We start from the raw sequence: 20,553 nt of genomic DNA on the forward strand, positions 1-20,553 counted from the left end.
TACAAACTCACCATGTAGTGGCAGTGCTCAAGGCAAAGGACTGCATAAGCAGCCTTCTCTCTTCAGCTGAGGGCTGCACAGCCCCAAAAGCACTCAGAGGGTGGCAAAGTACTTTGCAGTTTCAAATCAATCATTTAGTGGCTGGGAAAAGTGTGAGAAATCACAGCAAGAAGGAAAAGCAGCACTACTGAACATCAGGAGAAGTAGAACTTCAGAGGGGGTTAACAGCAAGAYGGAGAATGGGGTATTCTCCCTTTGCTACACACAAACTAATTCCAACATGAGAACACTAACATCATATTAAAAGTCATTGCCATAGCACAGAGTATTTGTCAKCAGGCAAGGTTAAGTGTTGAAGGAYAGCCTGACTTTGCTAYCCRAAGTCATAAGGCTGAATGAGGAAGCTGGGCATCAATAAGTAAGTTTTTAYTTGTATGAATCCTTACAGAGCTGCACCTTGGCAATGGATTTCTCTTGGATCAGTCACACAGCCATTGCTAACAGCAGAGACTGATCATTGTAAATTTTATGCTCCCATCCTGGTGGCACCCATAGTTTAGAGACAATGGTCCCATCAATCCTCCAGACCCACTACTGGCTACCAAATACAGTATTTTCCAACAACTATTTATTAAAATTAATTTTARTAGGATTTCACAGACCAGCTGCAATCATTTACTGCAGCCTTTCAGACTACTGTGACTTTCAGAAGTCAGACATGTTTACTTACATTATGTTACATTATTTTATTTATCATTGAAAATTTCACATGCTCTGAAAAAGTATATATGGTACCCGGCCACCATTGAGAGGTAAAGAACTGTGTGCTTTCCAGTTTTCTAAACTAGGTTTTGGAATATTTTCTTACAGTTTTGGTAACAAATTGTTGCAGCAGTTACAGTGAAGTTTTGTCTTTCTCTAATACGTACATTATGATGTTTCCCACCCCACTTCCYGAAAGGAAACTCACCAAAAGGTTGCAGGATTTCAAATTTTTTTTTTCTTAATCTGGCAAGAAGATGCTGCTCTAAGACTGTGCCACACACAAACTGGATGAGCAGCCAACTGCTGAGTGGGAGGCTCATTAAAAAGGGCCATTTGCTTGCCATATGTCTCTTTCTTCTAGACAGACTAATTCTAGTCATCAGAATTTTAACCAGAAATGAAGATTAGCAAAGCAACTTCTTGTTAAAATGGCACCAGAAATTTTCATAAGCAGAGTACTGAGAACCACTCAGTGCTSAGAGCAGGTTACCCAGTTTGACAGGGTAGCCCCGATCCCAAAGCAGGGCTGGCAGAACGCCTCATCCTTGCAAGGCTGGTGTTTCTTGACCTCCCAGCAGGGAGCCCTTGTCCCTCCATCTCTTCCTCCTTCTGCTATCCACCGCCACCCACGCTGCTGCTGCTGTTGCCCCCTACTTCCCCCCTGTGCCAGCATCTCTCACTCCTCTCCCTCCCTACTCCTAACACTCCCACGGCCAGCAGGATGACTACAGGAGCARGAGCTGACAATGTCAGCCAAGCCTGTCTGCCATTAAAAAGGCTGTGCCCTTTGCTCCCAGCTTAGGAAGGCAGCACAAGCACTTCTGCTCCCAGCCATCGACCTGGAACAGCTCTGGCAGACCTCTGGATCCACTGGATCCATGGGATCCTTTGACACCTATGTTTGTCTTTAATACTGTGCACAGTGACGCACCAATAGACAAACACAGGTAACCCACATGTTCCTGAAGTGGGACAGCAGCCAGTCAGCAGCTATCAAATTAAAAAAGAAAGGAAAACAAACAACAAACCCCAACCCTTAGGATTTCAAGTMCATCTCAGTCTTTTTTCAGACTCAGATGAAGCAGTTTTTCAGATAGGAACATATGCATACTAGATCTTATTATAAATGTCAGTCTCTCTTCTATTTACATACTCCTTTAAGACACTACCAGTTTGAACTCCATTTCAGGTTTTCTGTTGATTTTATTTAGAAAGTTTGTCCAAATTCACGTGTTATGTTTCTATAGCAACTGTCCTCTTGGAAGGTTCAACAGCACTGCATAGAAAAAATCTGATACCATGAACAGTCACAAGTACTGACCATTACCCCCATCTAATATCCCACAATGTCTAGTGAACCTAAAGCTGATTTAATATCATACAGGAACTTCATTCCTGCTCAGAGTATTTCTCACCCCACACCCCAGGATATGCTGTGGCTCTTCCCCTACWCTAACTCTGAGGGACACATCCTTCCTGRCAGTTGGTTCTGGGTTTCTAAGTCACACTTGYAAGAATCTCTCAACTCAGATCCATGAATTGAATGCTGCACTACTTTGTTTTTCTATTTTCAGCAACACCATTTGTRTAGCAAATGTCTTAATTCTCCCACATAGTTTGAACCCTTGTAATTAATTCAGCAGAGACATAGTAGCTAAAGAACTGGTTTATTCAAGTCACCCAGCTCATCCATCTCGCCACTGTTTCACCATCTTCATCAAACTTCACAGCCATCCCACTTAGCCTACACAGACTTTACTTTTTGAGTCTCATACATCCCTCTTTCTTTCTGAGTACGTGTGCAGCCATCATAACAAAAACGGGACCTTTCACGTGATGAGCTGGTCCACACACAACAAAAGAAGGCACCAAAAAATGGATGAACCTGGCTTGAATAATTTCAGCCACTCAAATGCAGCCAGCCAGCCTTGGCTGGCTATTCCCAGTCCACTGCAATACAGAATTCATGTGAGATGAACCGGAAAGGTTGAACAGGTGACAAATATTTAAAGAGCACGATGTGAAGGTGCCTCCCCTGAAAAACATGACCTTCTCAACACTTTGATTTAAAAGGTCTTTCTTACTCTACATAGGCTATCAACCATCCAAGATGACAGTAGCATCTGTCAGTGTTGTAGAGTTTRTGACAGGTGGCTCAGCAGCCTCATGTTCATAGTTTGAGGACATTTATGAAAGCCCTCTTACAGCGTACAATGGATTTCCTTCTGTGCCCCTGCTCCACGTGCCTTTGGGGTCAAATTGCATACTTGGGTTCAACAGAAGAGTTGAGTCTCACCTGTAGCAAAGGGCACAAATGAAAGACAGAGCTTTATGTGTGTACATAAAGCTGCAAGAAAGTAAGTACAGGCTTTCAGTTTCTCTCTGGTGCACAGGTGCTTCAGAGCGAGAAGTTAAACACCCGTTAGTTAAATTCCTCCTCTCCAGTTAATAATGGTCACCTTTGCTATTAGTGTTAATAGCTTCCCTCCTGCCACTGAAACAAGTTTATCTCTGCCAGCTGAGAACAGAAAATCTCTGCACAACAGCCCACGACACAGGAAAAAGCCAGTTTTTCCACTTCTTTAACTTTCAAAGCTCACTGAAGTGCCTTTCCCTGACACAGCAGAATCACTGTCTTGGATCACAGGCTAAATTAAACACACAAATTACATTCTCCATATAAACAGTTATACATGACTTAAATAGCACGGTTTTATTTTCCTATTGGCACCAATTGGTACAGTAGTTCAGTCAAAGCTTAGGACATCAATGATGTCAGTTGCTTTAATTGGCAGCACTGACGTGACCAGCTCTCGTTCCCAGACGTGAAGTGTGCCGGTTTCCATAGGGAGGACACTGACCAAAGAATTCCTACCACACTTCCTATCAGTTGTTTTGAGCAGCAAATAGTGGCTCCAGCAGAAAAAAAAAAGAAAAAAAAAACCAAAAAACCAAAAAACCAAAAAAAAACACCTCCAAAACTGTTTGGGCATCCAAAAATTCACAGGATTATGTCATCCTGTGAGACAGATTTTTCTGCAGCTCCCTCCCTAAACACACATGACCTATCAAAAGTCCTGCTCTACATTCCTGCCAGCTGGGTTCTGTATTTACAGAAGGGAAAGACATCAATAATTTTTGCTCTGTTTCTCTGCCATGTTAGCTCAGTTGTAGCAGTTCCCCCTCAGCCCCCAGAGGAAAAGGGACAGTCTGTCTGAAAGAGATTTCATAGACTAATTATAGAAAGCTCATGGCAATTTCTTCCCTCACMAATTCCCATGCAGATTTAGTCCATGTAACAAATCATAATATCAGTARAGGAAAAAGTRGGGACGAACTTGAAACAAAGCAAARCCAAAAGCAGAAGAATCAACCAAATGAGAAGAAGTGTTTTGTGTCACCCATAACTGAATTCCCCAAGCAATAAGGACCATACTTCTTTGCAAGAGTCTTCATCTGCTACTAGCACAAACTATGATCCAGGTAAGAGTCATGGGATAGTTGCACTGGTGACTGCTCCATTCCTAGCAGTCACATGTGCTTGCCTTCTTCTGCACCTGGTACTCTGTATGAAAATTCATGCAGCATTACATGAGAGATTAACAAAAGGCATCATTGCCCATATAAGCCATCAACTCAAAACATACCATTTTYCAGAATTTAAAAAAGATTCTTCCCCCAAGTTTGCGCAGAAGGGAAAGCGTATTTTTAACTGATTAAACATAGACTTTACAACTCCCTTCTCTTTATTATTTTCTCCCATCAAGGGATAACTTCAAGGCCAAATGGGTGCTGTTAAAACTGTAAAACTCCTATTTTAGGAAAACTGGTGTGAAGTTCCAGACTGCAATTACAGACTACAGGCTAAGAGACCCTCTTCGAGTTTCTTAACTACCCTTAAAAGACACTTAACTGTGTGGTTTTCTAGAGGCGTGTCAGGGCAGGCACGGGGTGAAGCAGCTCCACGCTTTATTTACGCCGTGCTCAGTGCCTCAAAACAGGCTGGAGTTCACCAGCTGGAGAGGCTGCAGGGTTCATGCAACTCCTCCCTTCTCAACTCTGAAGTCAGACATCATGGAACAGGAGAATAGCTGTCTCTTGGGAACTCAGGAGCCACATTTCCAATTTCCTTGTGGCCTCGAATTGTTAGAAACRTGGGATCAGACCAGAACCTCAAGCGCAGCCCTGGATACACCTCAGATGCCCAGTGGGGATCAGCCTTTTTCTCTCAGCTGCCCAGTGGTTAAGCTAGCCAGCTTTAAAGACCCTCTCCCAAGCACTTAAGTCTTTCCAGCATCATGCAAATGAGCCCAGCACTCCCCTGCACCAGCCAAGAGCTAAGGCAAAGTAATTCAAGCAATGCCAAGCAAATCCCGTGTGATTCAGGCCATCTTCCAGTCTTCCGGGAACCAGTTTCCTGGCTGCTATTCTGCCCTTCCCTCAATTGCAATCTTTCAAAAAGTCATCCTCCACAGTTAATTTCTGTTGTGCAAACCTCAAGAAGTTTTTCCTAATTGATGCAACTCCAATCGGCTTCTTTGCTGCCCATGGAGATCTGAAACAAGCAAACAAAAGGAAACAAAAAAGCCCCCTCACCACCCTACAGTGAATGCTGCTTGTAAGGTCACAGCTGAATTTCAGCAACTTTCAAGTTTGAAGACTTTGAGTAACAGCCAAGAGCTGTGAAAGTCTGAGAGGAGCATGTGATACTTGGAGTCATCAGCTGTGAAAGCTGCAAGTTTTCCCTCTCTCTTCCTACTTCCTTTTTCACAAATAAAACAAATTCAACGCTGAGGCAAATCTTAGGGTTTTTCTTTTTAAAGCAAGGTTCAGGTTATACTTGTGCTGAAGTCAAAGTGGAGTAGAGCAAGAGAGCATGATAAATGTATCTAAAAGTATGTTCCCCTTCCTACCTCGTAGAGCACTATAAGAGTATTGAAAAATATCACTGTCATCACAAGCTTTTGGTCCCTATAAAGCACCAAGAAARGCCCATGAAACCAAGCAAATATGATAGCATGAACTGGTGTCTACAAGCCATAGACTCTTACTCCAGGTTAGAAAGCAAGAGAGAAAATGCAAGTTGTTTCCTTGCTGTGAACTTCAGGGATAYAATCAGACTTTTCCTCCCTTACTGGGAATATTACTACCCTGTGAACTAATCCTACTTTTCTCATTACATCAAAGAGCAACAGTCTTTGAGGACTGCAGACTCTTACAGCAATTCCAGTTTTGCTGTCTGGCCCATCTGAAATATCTCACTAAAGAGTGTTGAATGTGGTATCATTAGAAAGCTGGATTTAAACTTTGATATATCCACCCACCAATCTGAACATCGAGGAAATTCTATAAGTTCTGTAGGGGACACCAGAAATCTCTCATAGGTGTAAGTTTGCATATACACAAAGAGAGAAACAGTTTCATAGTGTGTTGGTTTTGCTTGGCCTGTTTTTGGGTAGCAGGGGGACACCAGAAATGGCTCCTGTGAGAAGCTGCAGGAAGCTTCCACCATGTCCAGCAGAGCCAATCCCTGATGGCTCTGAAGATGGACATGCTGCTGGCCACGGCTGGGCCAATAACAGATGTTAGTTACACCTCTGTGATAACACATTCAAGAAGAAATACAAAACAAAGGGACATGCAGTTTTTTTTCTAGCCAGAGAAGAGGAGGAGGTGAGAACATGTGAGGGAAACAACATGGAGACACCAAGGTCAGTGGAGAAGGAGGGGCAGGAGCTGCTCCAGGTGCCAGAGCCAAAATCCCTCTGCAGGCCATGGTGAGGACCATGGAGGAGCAGCTGTGCCCCTGCAGCCCATGGGGCCCACGGGGGATGCAGAGATCCACCCACAGCCCGTGGGGTCCATGGGGATGCAGAGATCCACCCACAGCCCGTGGGGTCCATGGGGATGCAGAGATCCACCCACAGCCCRTGGGGTCCATGGGGATGCAGAGATCCACCCACAGCCCGTGGGGTCCATGGGGATGCAGAGATCCACCCACAGCACAGTAGGAGAAGGTCTCCTCTCCCGGGGCAATGAAGAAGATCTCAGTGATGAACTGACCAAACCTCCCCACCCTGTCTCCCCGTGCTGTTGGTGGGAAGGAGGGAGGGCTTGGGAAAAACGGTGTCTTTAAGGGCTTATTCTCATTATCCTCCTCTCTCTCGGTTAGTAATAAATTCACTTTGTAACTCTAAGCTGAGCCTGTTTTGCCCTTGAAGTGTTTCCTCCTGGTCCTTATCTCGACTCATGACCCCTTTGTKAAGATTTTCCCTCCTCTGCCCAGCTGTGGCAGGACAGAGTCAATGAGCAGCTGTGATGGGTGCCTGGCATTTGGCCGGTGTCCACACCATGACACACAGATTGCTGATTTCAACTTATGGGGATCGCAACTTTAAGGGAACTAGATGCTGCAAAAAAAGTCTGGCTGGGTCCAGAAAGATKAAGTCAACAGTGAAAGATTCTCAGCAGTGCAACCTGATGAAGAATTGCACGGCATCACTTCACTCAACRCTAATTTTGAATCATCTCTCTGCACTGAAAGGGTATTGTTAATCCATAGTTTCCTTTCTGGGAAGCTGTCAGCACATGACTCAAGAAGAAAGGGGAAAAAAAAAACCATATATGTTTTCCTTAAAAAAATGCAAAGTAGATGAGATTCTCCAACACAGGTGATCTGACAAAAGGGGAATATTTCATTAAAATTAGGTAAAAAGCTGCTACTTCGCCAGACTGGCTAATGGGGAGAAATGAAAGAACAGGTAGAACAAGCGCACCCAGAGATGCAAAAGAAATAGGCAATTTTTGCCAGCAACCTCATTGACTGCATTTTGATTCTGCAATTTGATATTGTGCTGTAGATCAATGGAGGAGTGTTTGCCAAAATTTAAATGGGCACAGAAGTGAAATAACAAGAGGACAGGAACCATGGGAAAGTCTGACAACTTGTTGAAGGTAACTCTCTGAGTAAAAAAAAACCCCAAGAATATGGATATTTGCTTGTATACAAGAAGAGTTTATCCAGTTCTTCAAGGTAGGTTGAAGGACAAGACAGGTTTGAGAAGTCCAGAAATATGAAGAATTTCCARACTACAAAGCTGTGATTTCCTAGAATAAAAAAAACTAAGTCTTTGTGATGAAAATGCAACATACTAAAATCAAGTAAAAATATATTTAAAATATATATATTTAAGATATAGTTCAATAAATATATTTTAAAGCATAAACATTTCCAGAAAAGCATGTAATGATTTATAAAATAGAGTGTAACCATGGGCTATTACAAGTGTTGACACTCAGAGCTGAGGAAGCACAAATTGTTCAGTAAAATGAATGCCCTCTCCCTCTCTGCAWTATTCAGGCACTACTTTACAATCAGACTTTTAAATGAATACCAAATAGACTTTCTTCYACATGTTTACGGGGAGAAAAGGGTTGCAGTTCTCAAGAACCTCACACAGTCAGCTATTCAGAACTACAGAAGTCATAGTTCTCTTTTAAAAGATGAAGGCTATATGAGGGCAGCAATGCTTTCTTTTCTTAGAAGTACTTGTGAAGAAAAGTTTTCAAACCTTCAATTACTTTTCAGATGTGCAACCTTTTTCAAGGGGAAAAAAAAAAGGAAAAAAACCCCAAAACTTGAGTACTGGGGGGGCGGGGGGGTAAATATGTGGGTAGGTTGTTTTCTTGGTTCACTTCTGAGGACATCGATTCATTAATCATTTACCAGCCCACAGACACATGGCAGCCTGCCTCTCTCAGGAGCATTGCRTTTGGGCCCTGCTCTCTAGAAAGGAATATTCAGCTGCACAGCACAAAAGCCTCAGGAGAACTATGTGATAGCTCGGTGCCAGGTTAAGTTCAAAGCRAAACACAAATTAAAGTGCAAAACATTTCGTATCAGGGAGTGGTATGCCTGGAAAGGACTCACCTAAGTTCTCTACTCCAGAGCAGTGTCCCTCCCTGCCTTAGATCTCACCCACCTCTTTGAACTCAAAATTACCCCATCGGAGCTGTGCTGCTCCRCTCACACAGAACAGGCAGAGCTTTCCCTGGCACCACCCGCTCTTCCCAGGGAGGCAAAGCACCGGGACAAAGCGCTCTTTGTCCAGCACYACCTTCCTTGATCAGCACACAGCATTAAATTGCATCTGAGGGAATGGAGAGTCTGAACTGAACTGAAGACAAGCAGGCTCCCCCTCTGCCCCCAAAGACAAGCTGGCAGCAGACACCATAATCCCAACAAGCAATGGATGCGTGCCAAKCTAATGTTTGCTGCTCTCCCCAGGGCCAGGAAGAGAGCTCTCCAGCAAACTTACAGAAGAGCCAGCATCCTATAAACATCKAAGAGTGATCAGCATCCCTGAAGGAAAAATCTGAGCTCTTCCAGACCTTCCATACCAGGATGCATCAAGTTCAGGGTGGCTAATGAGAAAGAGCAGCTGCTGTCACCATCTCAAGAGAACTGGGAGATATCTGATTCACATCATGCTCTCCCCTCCTTCAGTGTCCACGGGATGGCTATTCCAGAGTGGGCAGCAAGAGGCCTACAGGAATGGCCAGAGTGTGCTTTGGAGGCAGCCATGCCTTTAGACCTGAGAGAGAAACCTCTGCAGCTGYCTGTGGCCACATCTGGGGGAGCTCTCCTGCTGCCAAGGCACATTCACTCCTGAGAAGACCCGCAGAGAGCATCTCCCTCCATGTTAGCAGGACACGGGGAGGAGCAGGCTCTGTGATTAACAAATCTAACCAGTAGAAACAGGTTCCAGTAGTGTGTTTGTTGTACACCAGTTCCAACAGCAGAGAAGGGCCTTCTGACTCATTCCCATCCAACACCCCATCTGGGAAAGGTTCACATGACAAAGTTTTATATTTCCTCATTTAAAAGACATTAAGAAAGCTATCAGCACACTTAGGTAAGCAACCAGAGCAGGGCRCCAGTGATTACTCTGTATTAGCAATTGCACACCTTCACTCTGTGGTAGGGAGATGTGAGTCCACAGGAATATTTTCCACATCCCGGATGTGTCACAGTGTGGCACACCCTAGAATTGGGTGTTACTTTCTAATATCTTTATAGAAGTATTTTTGTTATTAGTTGCCTCCTATGCGCACGCAGATGTCAGCAGAGGCATTCGCTCCAAACTCCAGGCAAAGCTGAGTAGAAGTTTACAGAAAAGGATTTTTACATTTKTAAGTTTGTCTGTCTTTTTTTAAAACATCATCTCAAAGGAACAGCTTTGCTCTCAGAATGGAATAAACCAAACAGACAGTTGAGAAAATGAACCATCAGTTGCAGCAGCAGAGATAAGGCCCTAAAAAACCCCGACATCAAAAGTTCTGTTATGATTTGATAAAATGTGGGAGTGAGTATTTGGGGCAAAATAACCTAAATGCTAGCAACCTGTTCCAAAATACTTTTTTCTTTCATTGCWTGCACTCACCAACACTAACATGGCCTTTGAAAGAAAAGACTGTGCTGTGTAGGTGGGGGTATGCACACACTCCACAGCCTTCTGTGCCACTTTTCCTGCACAGCAAGTTTTAAACAACCACATCCAACTTGATCATCCACTTTCACATCAATAATCTGCACTCATAAACAACTGTGGCCACGTAGCACAGGCATTTACAACAGACTGAACCCAAGCCATTTACAGTCAKRGCAGAACASCTCTRYGCSTTGAGCTGATRAATCCTCAAAAACACTTGTGATAGTTTGGAGCTGCAGAGTCCTGGAAGGTAATGCAAGAAGAGTCAGACAACAACCTGAGGGCTSCAGTATTGAAACCCTGGGAGAGCACCTTCAATGGCTTTCAGTTATCACAGAACACATCTGAGATGTGGCCAACAGCACATCCCTGGGACATGTCCTCCTATGCAGAACCTCTGCAGAAGAATGGAAAGTATTCCATCCCGGCAAGCAGCAGCACAAAAAGCTGTAATTCTGCAAGGTACCAACATGCCCTGTATCGTCCAAACTCAGATCATAAACCAGTATTTTCCAGACGCTACCAGGGGAGACATTTATCAAGATAAAGGTTACAGTGCTGCCTAAGCAAAAAGGAACAGTAATATTTAACATCAACTAGAGGGTATTGGTAATACATGCTTGCTTTTAGAGTAGAAATTCAGTATTAAGGACATCAGAGTACCAGGAGCAAAACAAAACTAGTTCAGACAGAGAGCTGATAAGACCTTCCTATCAGTATCAAGCGTGAATTGTGCACCTCAAGAAAGCAAAAGAAACCAAAGGAATGTCCATCTGCTGTTTACCTTCCTATGAGCATCAAGTGTGGATTGTGTATCTGGGAAAAGCAAAATATACTAAAGCAATATCCATCTGCTGTGATGGTTTACCTTGGACTCTTGTGAAGCCAATTATTTCATGCCAAGACAGGGCACTATCGGACATTAATTTTGATATGCTCTCTATTCTATAGGCATGTGAAGACTTCTGTTGTTCTAAGAGCCATAAGYACATTAGTTATTTGGCTTTAAATACATAAAAATTTAACTTGATACTACATTAATTTTTACTCGAAAGAGAAGCAGACTGGAGAGAATATTCWAGAGAGAATGGTTACACTAATAGCTGTCAATACGACCTTCAACAACAAAAATTAACCATGTCTGCTACCATCAGACACGGTGGAACAACCAGGGTAGCACTTTCATAGTAGGGAAAGGACCATCAGCAAGACCATACAACTCAGTTGTGTTAATGAAATTTCACTTAAATGTAAAATACAGTATTTCCCATCTTTAATAAAGCTTTATTGTATTTGTTTCATATTTGCTGTGTTGTATTGTTTACTAAGTGTATCAAAACCTGATTTAGCAAGTAGCAAAATAAGGTTGACTTTATGCTCATATTTATATGCATGAGCGATGACTCTGTAGCACTTAAGCCGTAATATCAGGAAAATAAAATCAGTTTCAACTCCTCTTCCTGCTCAAAAGCATGTTGCAATTTGTGACACTGAAATTCTTCTAGGGCTTAAAAATAAAGGTATTCCATTAAAGCCAAAACAAACCTAGAAAGTAATTTCAGTGAACTCTTACATTTCATCTCTATGGGTCATTCTGATAGGCAGTATATTTTAGTTGACAGAAGTTTAAAGTTTAAAGTTTAACCATACAAAAAGCCAGTCCTATAACCCAGATCAGCACCCAGCAAGCTGGTTTAGGCAGCTGCATTAAACTCAGCCCCACAAGCAGGGGGTTCTGGATCCCAAGTGCAGCAAACGTGAGGCACTGCACAGTCAGCGCTGAGAGCACGCTCAGTGTCAGCTCTGAGATCTCAGCATGGCTCTCCACARCAGCACAAGTTCATCTTTAGGGTATGGAAGACACCTCTAATTGCATTCAGATGTCAGCACCCAAGTACCAAACTGCAGTGCTTTGCTAACTAATCCTTCACATGCATAAAGTCATCTTTCATGTAGGCAAGCCCATCAGACATGCTCTGGTTCAGCAAGCCAGCATAGACCATTTTTGTGAGGTTCCTTTGGCAGCACTGGAGCTCATCACATATTCACTAACTAGGTGGAAATTTCTGAACTTTCAGGTATTTTCATCTCATTGAGGGTTTTGTGGCAGGGAATTTTTTTTGACAGCAAATGTATTTTGCTAGCTAAACACACAATCTTTTCCTGCATTAACACAAGCCAGGAAGAAAAGCACATTGACACTTTTGCAGTATCTTAGGGGACAGATTTTGATTTTGCTGGTGTCTGTGTAAATTTAAGATATGAATGAATGGAAGCATGAAGAGTCAGRAAACCATGCTTAGCATATCTTTGTYAACTTTAAAAAWAAAGAASCAAGCCTTCAGTAAACCCCTTAWGATTTTCTTTCATGCCAAWMACCATTTTATTTTCCGTTCTCCTTCTTCCAGGAACCAGTGTAAGSATTTTAAAACACAGCATTCAGTTCAAAGGAAGTGAAATGTTTATCTGTCCACACCACTAATGCTTATGCAGCCAAGAGGTGTAAAAGAAAAATTCAGCTTTACTAAGCATGAGCACTAGAAATTGTTTATAYTAAGAATGTTAAGTTCAGAGACTTTTACAGCTGTATATATTATGATACCCTGTGACATCAGACCAAAGCTTTTAAACGTATCTTAAAAAACCTGACCTTCCAGCAGTGAATTCCAAGGAGAAACAGTACACAAGAGGGCAAGTGGCCTAAGTTTCATCACTGGAATAGGGGCATACCTGCAGCTGCAGCACTGGTGTGACTGACACAAGGCAATTCAGCCAGGTCCTGTCCAACTCAGCACACCCTCTGTGCACAGTGTTTTAAAGGAGACTGCAGCAGAGCTAAGTGCATTATTCAATTTACAACTGGTTATACACAAGACCAAGTAAAACATTAAGCCCATGTCTTTATTTTCTACTTGTGGCTCTTTTAGTTCACACTTTCCACCTTTTAAATGTTTTCTATGTACTGCTGCAACATAAGCACTTCCCACTCATACTGCATTGTTATATTCAGCTTCTGAATAAGAACACTAAATGGCAGGAAGTGGTATTAAAAATAATTTCCTAGGAAGGTAAAAATAATTTGAAATCATAAAATTAATATGGATTATTTGGATCATAGCTACTTGGAACAACAGCATCACTCTATCACCCAAAAAGGCCAACAATGATAAGGCACTACTGAGAAGCATTGGTTTAAAATTGCAGTATTATTATGAASAGTCCCTGGTATTTAACATAGAAATATTAAAAAATCCCCTCCAGATTGAGTGTAAAATCTATTCCATMTTTGACCAAACATTTCAAGGCAATTTCAGACTTTCACACTTGTGTCTTCACATTCACACATGAGAAGTGCTGGCAATGCATTATGCTCAAATTGAAACCAATTCCTCTACACAGCTATGTGCTCTGTCAATGTGACACTCAATGAAATACATATATTTAGTTAGTAGGCCTGGGAACAAGTCAGCATCTCTTGCTCTGTAACATTATTAAAAAATTAAGTCACAGACAATAGCATGAGAGACTTAGCTTCACTCTCTCAAATACAGTGATCAGTTTAAGTGGTAGGCAATTCATTATTTTTGAATTTRTATTTCAGGTCAACAATAGCTTTACCTGCATAATGTACAGGGATTTCTATCTTTGGCCCTATGACGTAGTGACCCTCCTCCAGACTGTGAGCTGTAATTGTTGTCCACTGCCGACACGAATGAATCAGAAGATAATCGCTCTCCCGAAGACCTTCTACAGTTTCTCCTGCAAAACAGATGTAGGGGTTTTTTTTTAAAAAAATAAAGCAAACCACACTTATTGCATGATGAATTAGGAAAACTTCACAACAAGCACTTTGTTCTTATTGGTGTTTATTTTTTTCCCAACTTTTTGATAATTAAAAACTCAATTAAGTAAATCTCAACTCTATACAGTATCCACTTTTGCAGCTTAAGCACTTTACCTTCCAGAAAACAAACACMAAGCAAAATACCTCAGTGCACGCACACAGTATCACAGAGATGCAATCCAGATTACTGAGTAGTGGCTCTGGGGCTCCTTTTTCAGCTTTCTGCATAAACAGACTTTTCATGTTTCTATTTCTGTCTCCCTACCTCACTTGATACAAATACTGGAGAGGTCCTTTAATTTTTAAATAAAGGAAAAAAAGAAGCCACAACACATTTCCATATTTTAGAAGATCAGCATCACACTACCATACAGTAGTAACTGGATATCACATTTTCAAATACAGCGATTTCATCTTTGTCGTTCTATCGCTTTGCAAGCCACTGCTTAATTAGGAATTCAGATGTCTATAAACTTAAGCCTATCACTTAAGGAGGAGAAATAAATAAATAAATAAATAAAAAATCTCACACACACCGAAGTCCCCTCTTAGAGTGAAATTCAACCAGAAGCCTAACCAGACAATGTGTGGCTCATCTTTCTAAGCCACTSTCTCACACTCTGGTGTCTGTCAAATCCCTCCCAAACACAGCCAGAGATCCAGCTTTCCCTGCTTCCCCTGTCCTTACCAACTCTGCATTTCTGCAGAGTATCCTCCTCTCCTCTATGGTTTGCAATGTGTGATCAGGTCTTCAGTGTTTGCTTGGTTTTCCAGCAATTCCAAGAGCCATGTTAGACAGACCACTCAAAGTGCCAGCTACACATCCCAAATATGAGAGATGAACAAAATTTCACAGAGCAGGAAACYGCTCTGCGTATCATTGCAGAACTGCTCTCACACCTCTGCAGCATTGCTCAGTGCACTTCTGCACTAAACACACAAAAAAACAGCCTTTCTCAAGGTGTCTTTAAAGCAGTCACTTGGACTTTCAGGAACATTCAGTTGACACTAAAGATGGCCAAGAATAATGAAACTTTAAATTTMATTTTCCTTCTCTCCCACCAGCCCTCTGCAGTTACAGCCAAAAATAACGCAAGTAGTTTAGCCTTGGAATCAAGTTTGGACAAAACTCATCCCCTTCAGCTACTACAACAAACTGAACTTTCTCCTCACTGTCCTGATATTCCTAAAAGTCAGTGGAAGAATGAGAATTTCCTCAGCCTGGGGCAGCAGACATTTCCTCTGCTCAGTCTCTGMAGAGGAGAGCTACTTCCCACTAAGATTTTTTTTTCTGCCTGCAAAAGGCACTCTTCCACCGTAGGCAGCAGCTTCTACACACCCCATTCCTGCCTGATTTCATGCTCCCATTCTATCAGAAAGCACCCTCCTACACGATTTAAAACACAGCAACTGGTGTGTGTGAGAATTGTTAGATTTTAAATCAGAAGAGACCATTACGACCATCTGCTCCGACACCCTTTGGTCACAGGATTYTGTTTGTTTCCTCCACAAACTTGGATTTGGCTACCCAAGGGAGAGACCTGGCCCAACCTGCAGAGTCCAATAGATGGATTTCCCTCAGGCTGCTGTTCCATGGCCTGTTACACCTTAAAAACATTCCTGTTTTGCACATTTGGCTCTTTAACTTACAACCGTGGGTAAACTGCTATTATGGGGATGTAGAGGAGAAACAAAAAAAAAATTAAAAAGTCAAAAATATACAAAGCTCCCTAGTACCCGTTATTCTTGCTCCTATGAAGGTACATTTCCGGGTTTCCTTCTTCCTCACACACAGAAAGTAGCTTCCAGGCAAAGGGGCTGTTTCATGAACCCGTTCCCAAGGTTCCTTGGACCACATTCCTTGGCAGCCCAGAYAGGCTGCTTAATACCAGTTCTTGATCCCTGGGAAGCACCACCTCTCCACCCACAGCATGCTGGGATAAGGGATCTCAGAAAGCCTAGGGGAGAGTGGCAAAATTGCCAAGAACTCTTTGGTCCCATCCGTATCTTGAATAAAATTCAGACRTATTTGATGGAAAAATCATGCATCTACTCAGTTTCAACAAACTATCAGACCTAGAGCATCTCCTGTTTTCTGCTCACAAGGCAACTTCTAGTAAGTAAAAAAAATTACCCTCAGCTTGCTGCAAAACTTAACAATTTTGAGGGAAACCACAATAATAAKAATAACAATAACAACACTAATAGGTGTTATTTGAAACTCATGTTTCAGTTCAGACAGTTCCACTCATGCTTCCTATAATCCGTGGCAACAAGTAATTACTCTGTCCCACAACAAAATCAAACCAATCATACCTAAAGGAAAAACTGGTATTTTACTAGTTTCACTGACAGTGGTGAATAAATTTGGAGTAAAATATAAAGCATCTCTGGTATGTTTTTTTCTTTGCCTTACAATCTGTAGGTATAATTTCAKAATATTACCTAAAGGGAGGCTGGACTCTACATCCAGGATCGCAGGGAAATAATTACAGGATGGGTCACCCTCGAAGAATCTGAGGAAGATATTCTCAGGAAAATAAAGACAAGCATTACGAAAAGGTGATTCCAGCCATGGCTCACATGCTGYGATCTGTTTAAGTGGTTACTCCACTAAAACTGGGTGGGACAGGTGAGTGTAAAAAGAGATTAGTAAGGCAGGCCCAAGAGTGACTACGTAATTGAGTCTGCAGCTGGAAGTGGCTGTATTTTTTCAAACAGAACCTTGGAAACCACAATTCTCATTACACCAATTATTTGCTGCAACCGATTACATCGGAAAYGAATTCTGCACTTTGCCACAAGAGACTGCAGGAGACAAGGTGGAGCAGATGTGACAGGGAGTTGACATTCCAACTGGCTCCTTAACACAGGGCAGGTCTGCCCTAACCAAGCCCTGATCTTTCCTAACCAYAGGTGAGACAGATTCCTGGGGTTTGCTTTGTAGGAAGAGGCTTCTTGTCACCAAGAGATTACCTGGCTCTCAAAAACACCTGGCTAATCATGGGCGCCATGCCACGTGAGGAAAATGTGACTGAGGACAACAAAGCAACTCACTCCTTTCTTCCCCTTTCTTCTACTCTGTCTCCCCCATAAGACTTGCTCACTGCTTTTAAAGTGGTTTCTCCCTGGAGGTGAGGACCTTGCAGCACGAGACACCTGTGACCCTTGCTACACCACTCGTGTCCCAGCTCAGCCCAGCCCAGGTTCATTAGCCCTTTACACTTTTCTTGGCCAACCATACCTTGAAAAGCAGCCACACACATTCGATCTGATTTCCCCCCTGCCTCAGTAACACGAGTTATGCAAGCCTTCCATTAATCACATTTCATCTGTGTGGGAGAGAAAACTCGGCAGCCCTCACATTCGCCAGCTACGMAACTCGGTTCTCACCTATTCAACACACTCCTACGCTGCTGCTTACATAAAAATAAGACGCCTTGAGAAAACAGAGAACATAGGCCACTCATCTTTAGTAACAGTTTTGTCTCTTGTGATCCAGTATGGATTAGCTGCTCTATCTTTTCACCCCCTCCTCCCCGCCCCACAGGCCTGCCGTATAATTAAACCACTACAAAGAATCTACAGGCAAATACTTGTGCTGGTCTTTTACCCCCCCAAATAAAARTCAAGAGAAGCAATGAACTATCACATGCAATTCCCCACCCTTCCCCAAGCTGCCTACCTCCTTCCAAAATATGAGTCAAGTTTATTTGTAATAATGCCTGAGACTACGACACCCGTGATTCGCTAGCAGTTCCTAAACCCTAAATAAAGTATCRACACCCATCCTTGCCTGAGATTAAAAGCCTCGTACCTTGGAACTGAAAACTTAGCCAATGTGCTCCAACACAACCTCATCCCCCACAAGCACTCTGACCAAAATCAGTATTGGGGGATTTCACTCAGCACCACCAAAGCAGCATTGCAATAGGTCTTCAGGAGCTCACCGCAAGTAAGATTCACTRTCGTTTTTTAATCGCATGACCCATTTCTGTACAATTCCTGAAAACCCATAATACTGCCAACACTACACTTATTGAATGGTAGTTGCAGGGGAAACTGATCAGGAAAGGAAAATGATTCACATGTTGATACAGACACTAAAAAAAAAACAAAAAACCAAACCCTAAGGTAATTGCTTAATCAAGAGTCCCATGCTTATTAAATACTATCTACATTAAATGCCAATACTGCCTTAATAATTCTTTCCAGTTCCAAAACCGGATCATCCACATTTGGCAAATCTTGGCTCTGTCATCATAAACACTCCAATTTCCACTGTAGCAAGACCAATGGAGGAGGAACATGAAACTTCCATCTACAACTTCAGAGATGAAATTCTGTTTTCACCTGCAGTTTTTAAGAAGCAGGTGAGAAAACAGAGGTCAGCCATGCACAGGGACTGAGTTTATTACGTACGTCGATGCTACAGCACAGAAACAAGCTAATTTCTTTTGAAAAGAGACTTCCCTGCAAGTTGTTSCTTAAATACACACACTTTTGTTTAGTTTAGTAGTCCACAATTCCAAAACAYCTGTGAATTCCCCAAAGTCTCAGGAGTAGAACTGAAGACCACTCCAGCTTTGAAGGGTCTGAGCACTCCTACCTCCTCTTTGCTTCCTCATGGATCACAGAATATCTCAAGTTGGAAGGGACCCACAGGGATCATSAAGTTCAACTGCTCACTTCTCACAGGACTGCCTAAAACTAAACCATATGAGTAAGTATTGTCCAGATGTTTCTTGAACTCTGACAGATTTTGTGCCCTGACCACTTCCATAGAAAGCCTGTTCCAGTGATCAACCACCCTCTTGGTGAAAAGCCTTTTCCTAATGYCYTGTTACAGTCCACAAAAGAAAATTCACACWGGTCCCACGTAATTGGCTTGCCAAAGACAACAATGACTTTTCAACACCAACCACTAAAGAAAATTCATGAAGCAAACTAAAAGAACCAGCAAGAAACCAACAACAAAACTTTCCAGGTTCTCCTCCTAATATTGAAAAACTAACAAAATTCAAGTCACTGCAAAATGTTCAAGCCAATATGACTCACTCATTCACAGAAACTCCACTGCTAAAAATAGGCAGTGATGTACAGGAATATAAATGCTTTATAATGCCACACACTTTGTCATTGTGGCTAAGAATTTGCATCACTGCTTTAAAGCATGAGYTTTGCGTCTGGAGACATTAAAATAGTAGGTAACGAAGGTAACACAGAGAAAGGGAAGTCGTTGCATGAGAGGTTCCAGTAACGTAACAGATTCCATTTACACACACCAGATGAGCTGGATACCATTTCCTCCTGCCAGGAAGATGGTTAYGGACACATTCCACTCATCTCATTCATCATGGAAGACTGCAAAGTGAGATTAATGCTGTCCCTCGCACATCAGCTCACGCACGCTGAATTTGCTCTTCYTGGAAGGAAAAGGCTTACGGAAAAGAACCAGGAGCTCACAAGAAACGTAGGATGGCTTTTGTGAAATAACTGATGAAAAAGATGCCTGTGAAACCCCAGGGAAAACTCAGCAAGACTTAGGGCCATGTGTTTTCATTAAGCCTGAAMACCATCTGCATGCAAGGTAACAGATGCCATACAATTAGGTGCATCACCCGGACTGTCTTGGTCAGTTAAGTAGGTGGTGAGTTTAATTATTCCATTTAATGTGCCATAATCACATTACATATCATTACATAGAAAAAKATCAGCAATATTAAAAATCATGACTGGGTGCTCAGCCAGGTACCTACCAAACCACACAAAAAATAACATCAACCTTATTCCCCCTCGAGTTTGCACTAACATTTGCTAGGAATGAAGTGTTAATTTATGCACCTGGAAAAAGAAGTGTCTGGCTGGTCAGGTGAACACCTACACTGTGAAATAACTGGGCAGAACTGTCAGCATGGGGCTAGTGTTACTAGGGAAGGAGGTTTATCTGGCAACAACTGAAAGCTAAGAGAAAGCAAAATGATTAGAAAAAAAGAAAGAAGTGAGATTCTTATTCATCGTGCTCTCATTGCACTGGGAGCCCTACTTACACACTCTGTGCTTCACTGGGCATGCAGCATCCATGGCCTCTCCCTAGCAGGGGGAGCATGCATTGAGACACACCTTAACATTACCCTACCACATCATGAAAACAAAAGGAAGACCCCACACAGTCTGAAATGAAGTTATAGCTGATCTATTGCTAAAAAAAAAAGAAAAGAAAAAAAAAAGACAGTGTTACAGACTATGCAAAAAAAAAAGAAAAAAAAAGATAGTATTACAGACTGTGCAAAGAGATGTTTCAGTTCAGAGGGAGGTCACACTGCTAGCAGAAATATAAATGCCAGCACTGCTTCTTCATGGCAGAAGAAGGAGCCTACAAAGCCATGCACTWGTAAACTAATAAAAGCTGCCTTGTTTTCAGAAAGGCAAACTTGTGTTTCTATAGACACA

The 20,553-nt window shown here is 42.3% G+C and overlaps 1 protein-coding gene across 2 annotated transcripts in view; it reads right to left on the bottom strand.

The window, feature by feature from the left end:
* Positions 1 to 20,553, bottom strand: part of GAREM1 (GRB2 associated regulator of MAPK1 subtype 1) — a 99,501-nt gene that overhangs the window by 62,680 nt on the left and 16,268 nt on the right. The window contains exon 2 of one of the 2 annotated variants that reach the window (XM_057364992.1): positions 13,875 to 14,015. In XM_057364992.1, coding sequence (XP_057220975.1) covers positions 13,875 to 14,015 — 141 coding nt within the window. Of the gene's footprint in view, positions 1 to 13,874; positions 14,016 to 20,553 lie in introns of those variants that run through there. The other variant, XM_057364993.1, reaches the window with a different exon arrangement.

Source organism: Malurus melanocephalus, unplaced genomic scaffold (genome assembly GCF_030028575.1).
Source record: "Malurus melanocephalus ecotype Western Australia unplaced genomic scaffold, MMel_1.1 scaffold_46, whole genome shotgun sequence".
NCBI lineage: Eukaryota > Metazoa > Chordata > Aves > Passeriformes > Maluridae > Malurus > Malurus melanocephalus.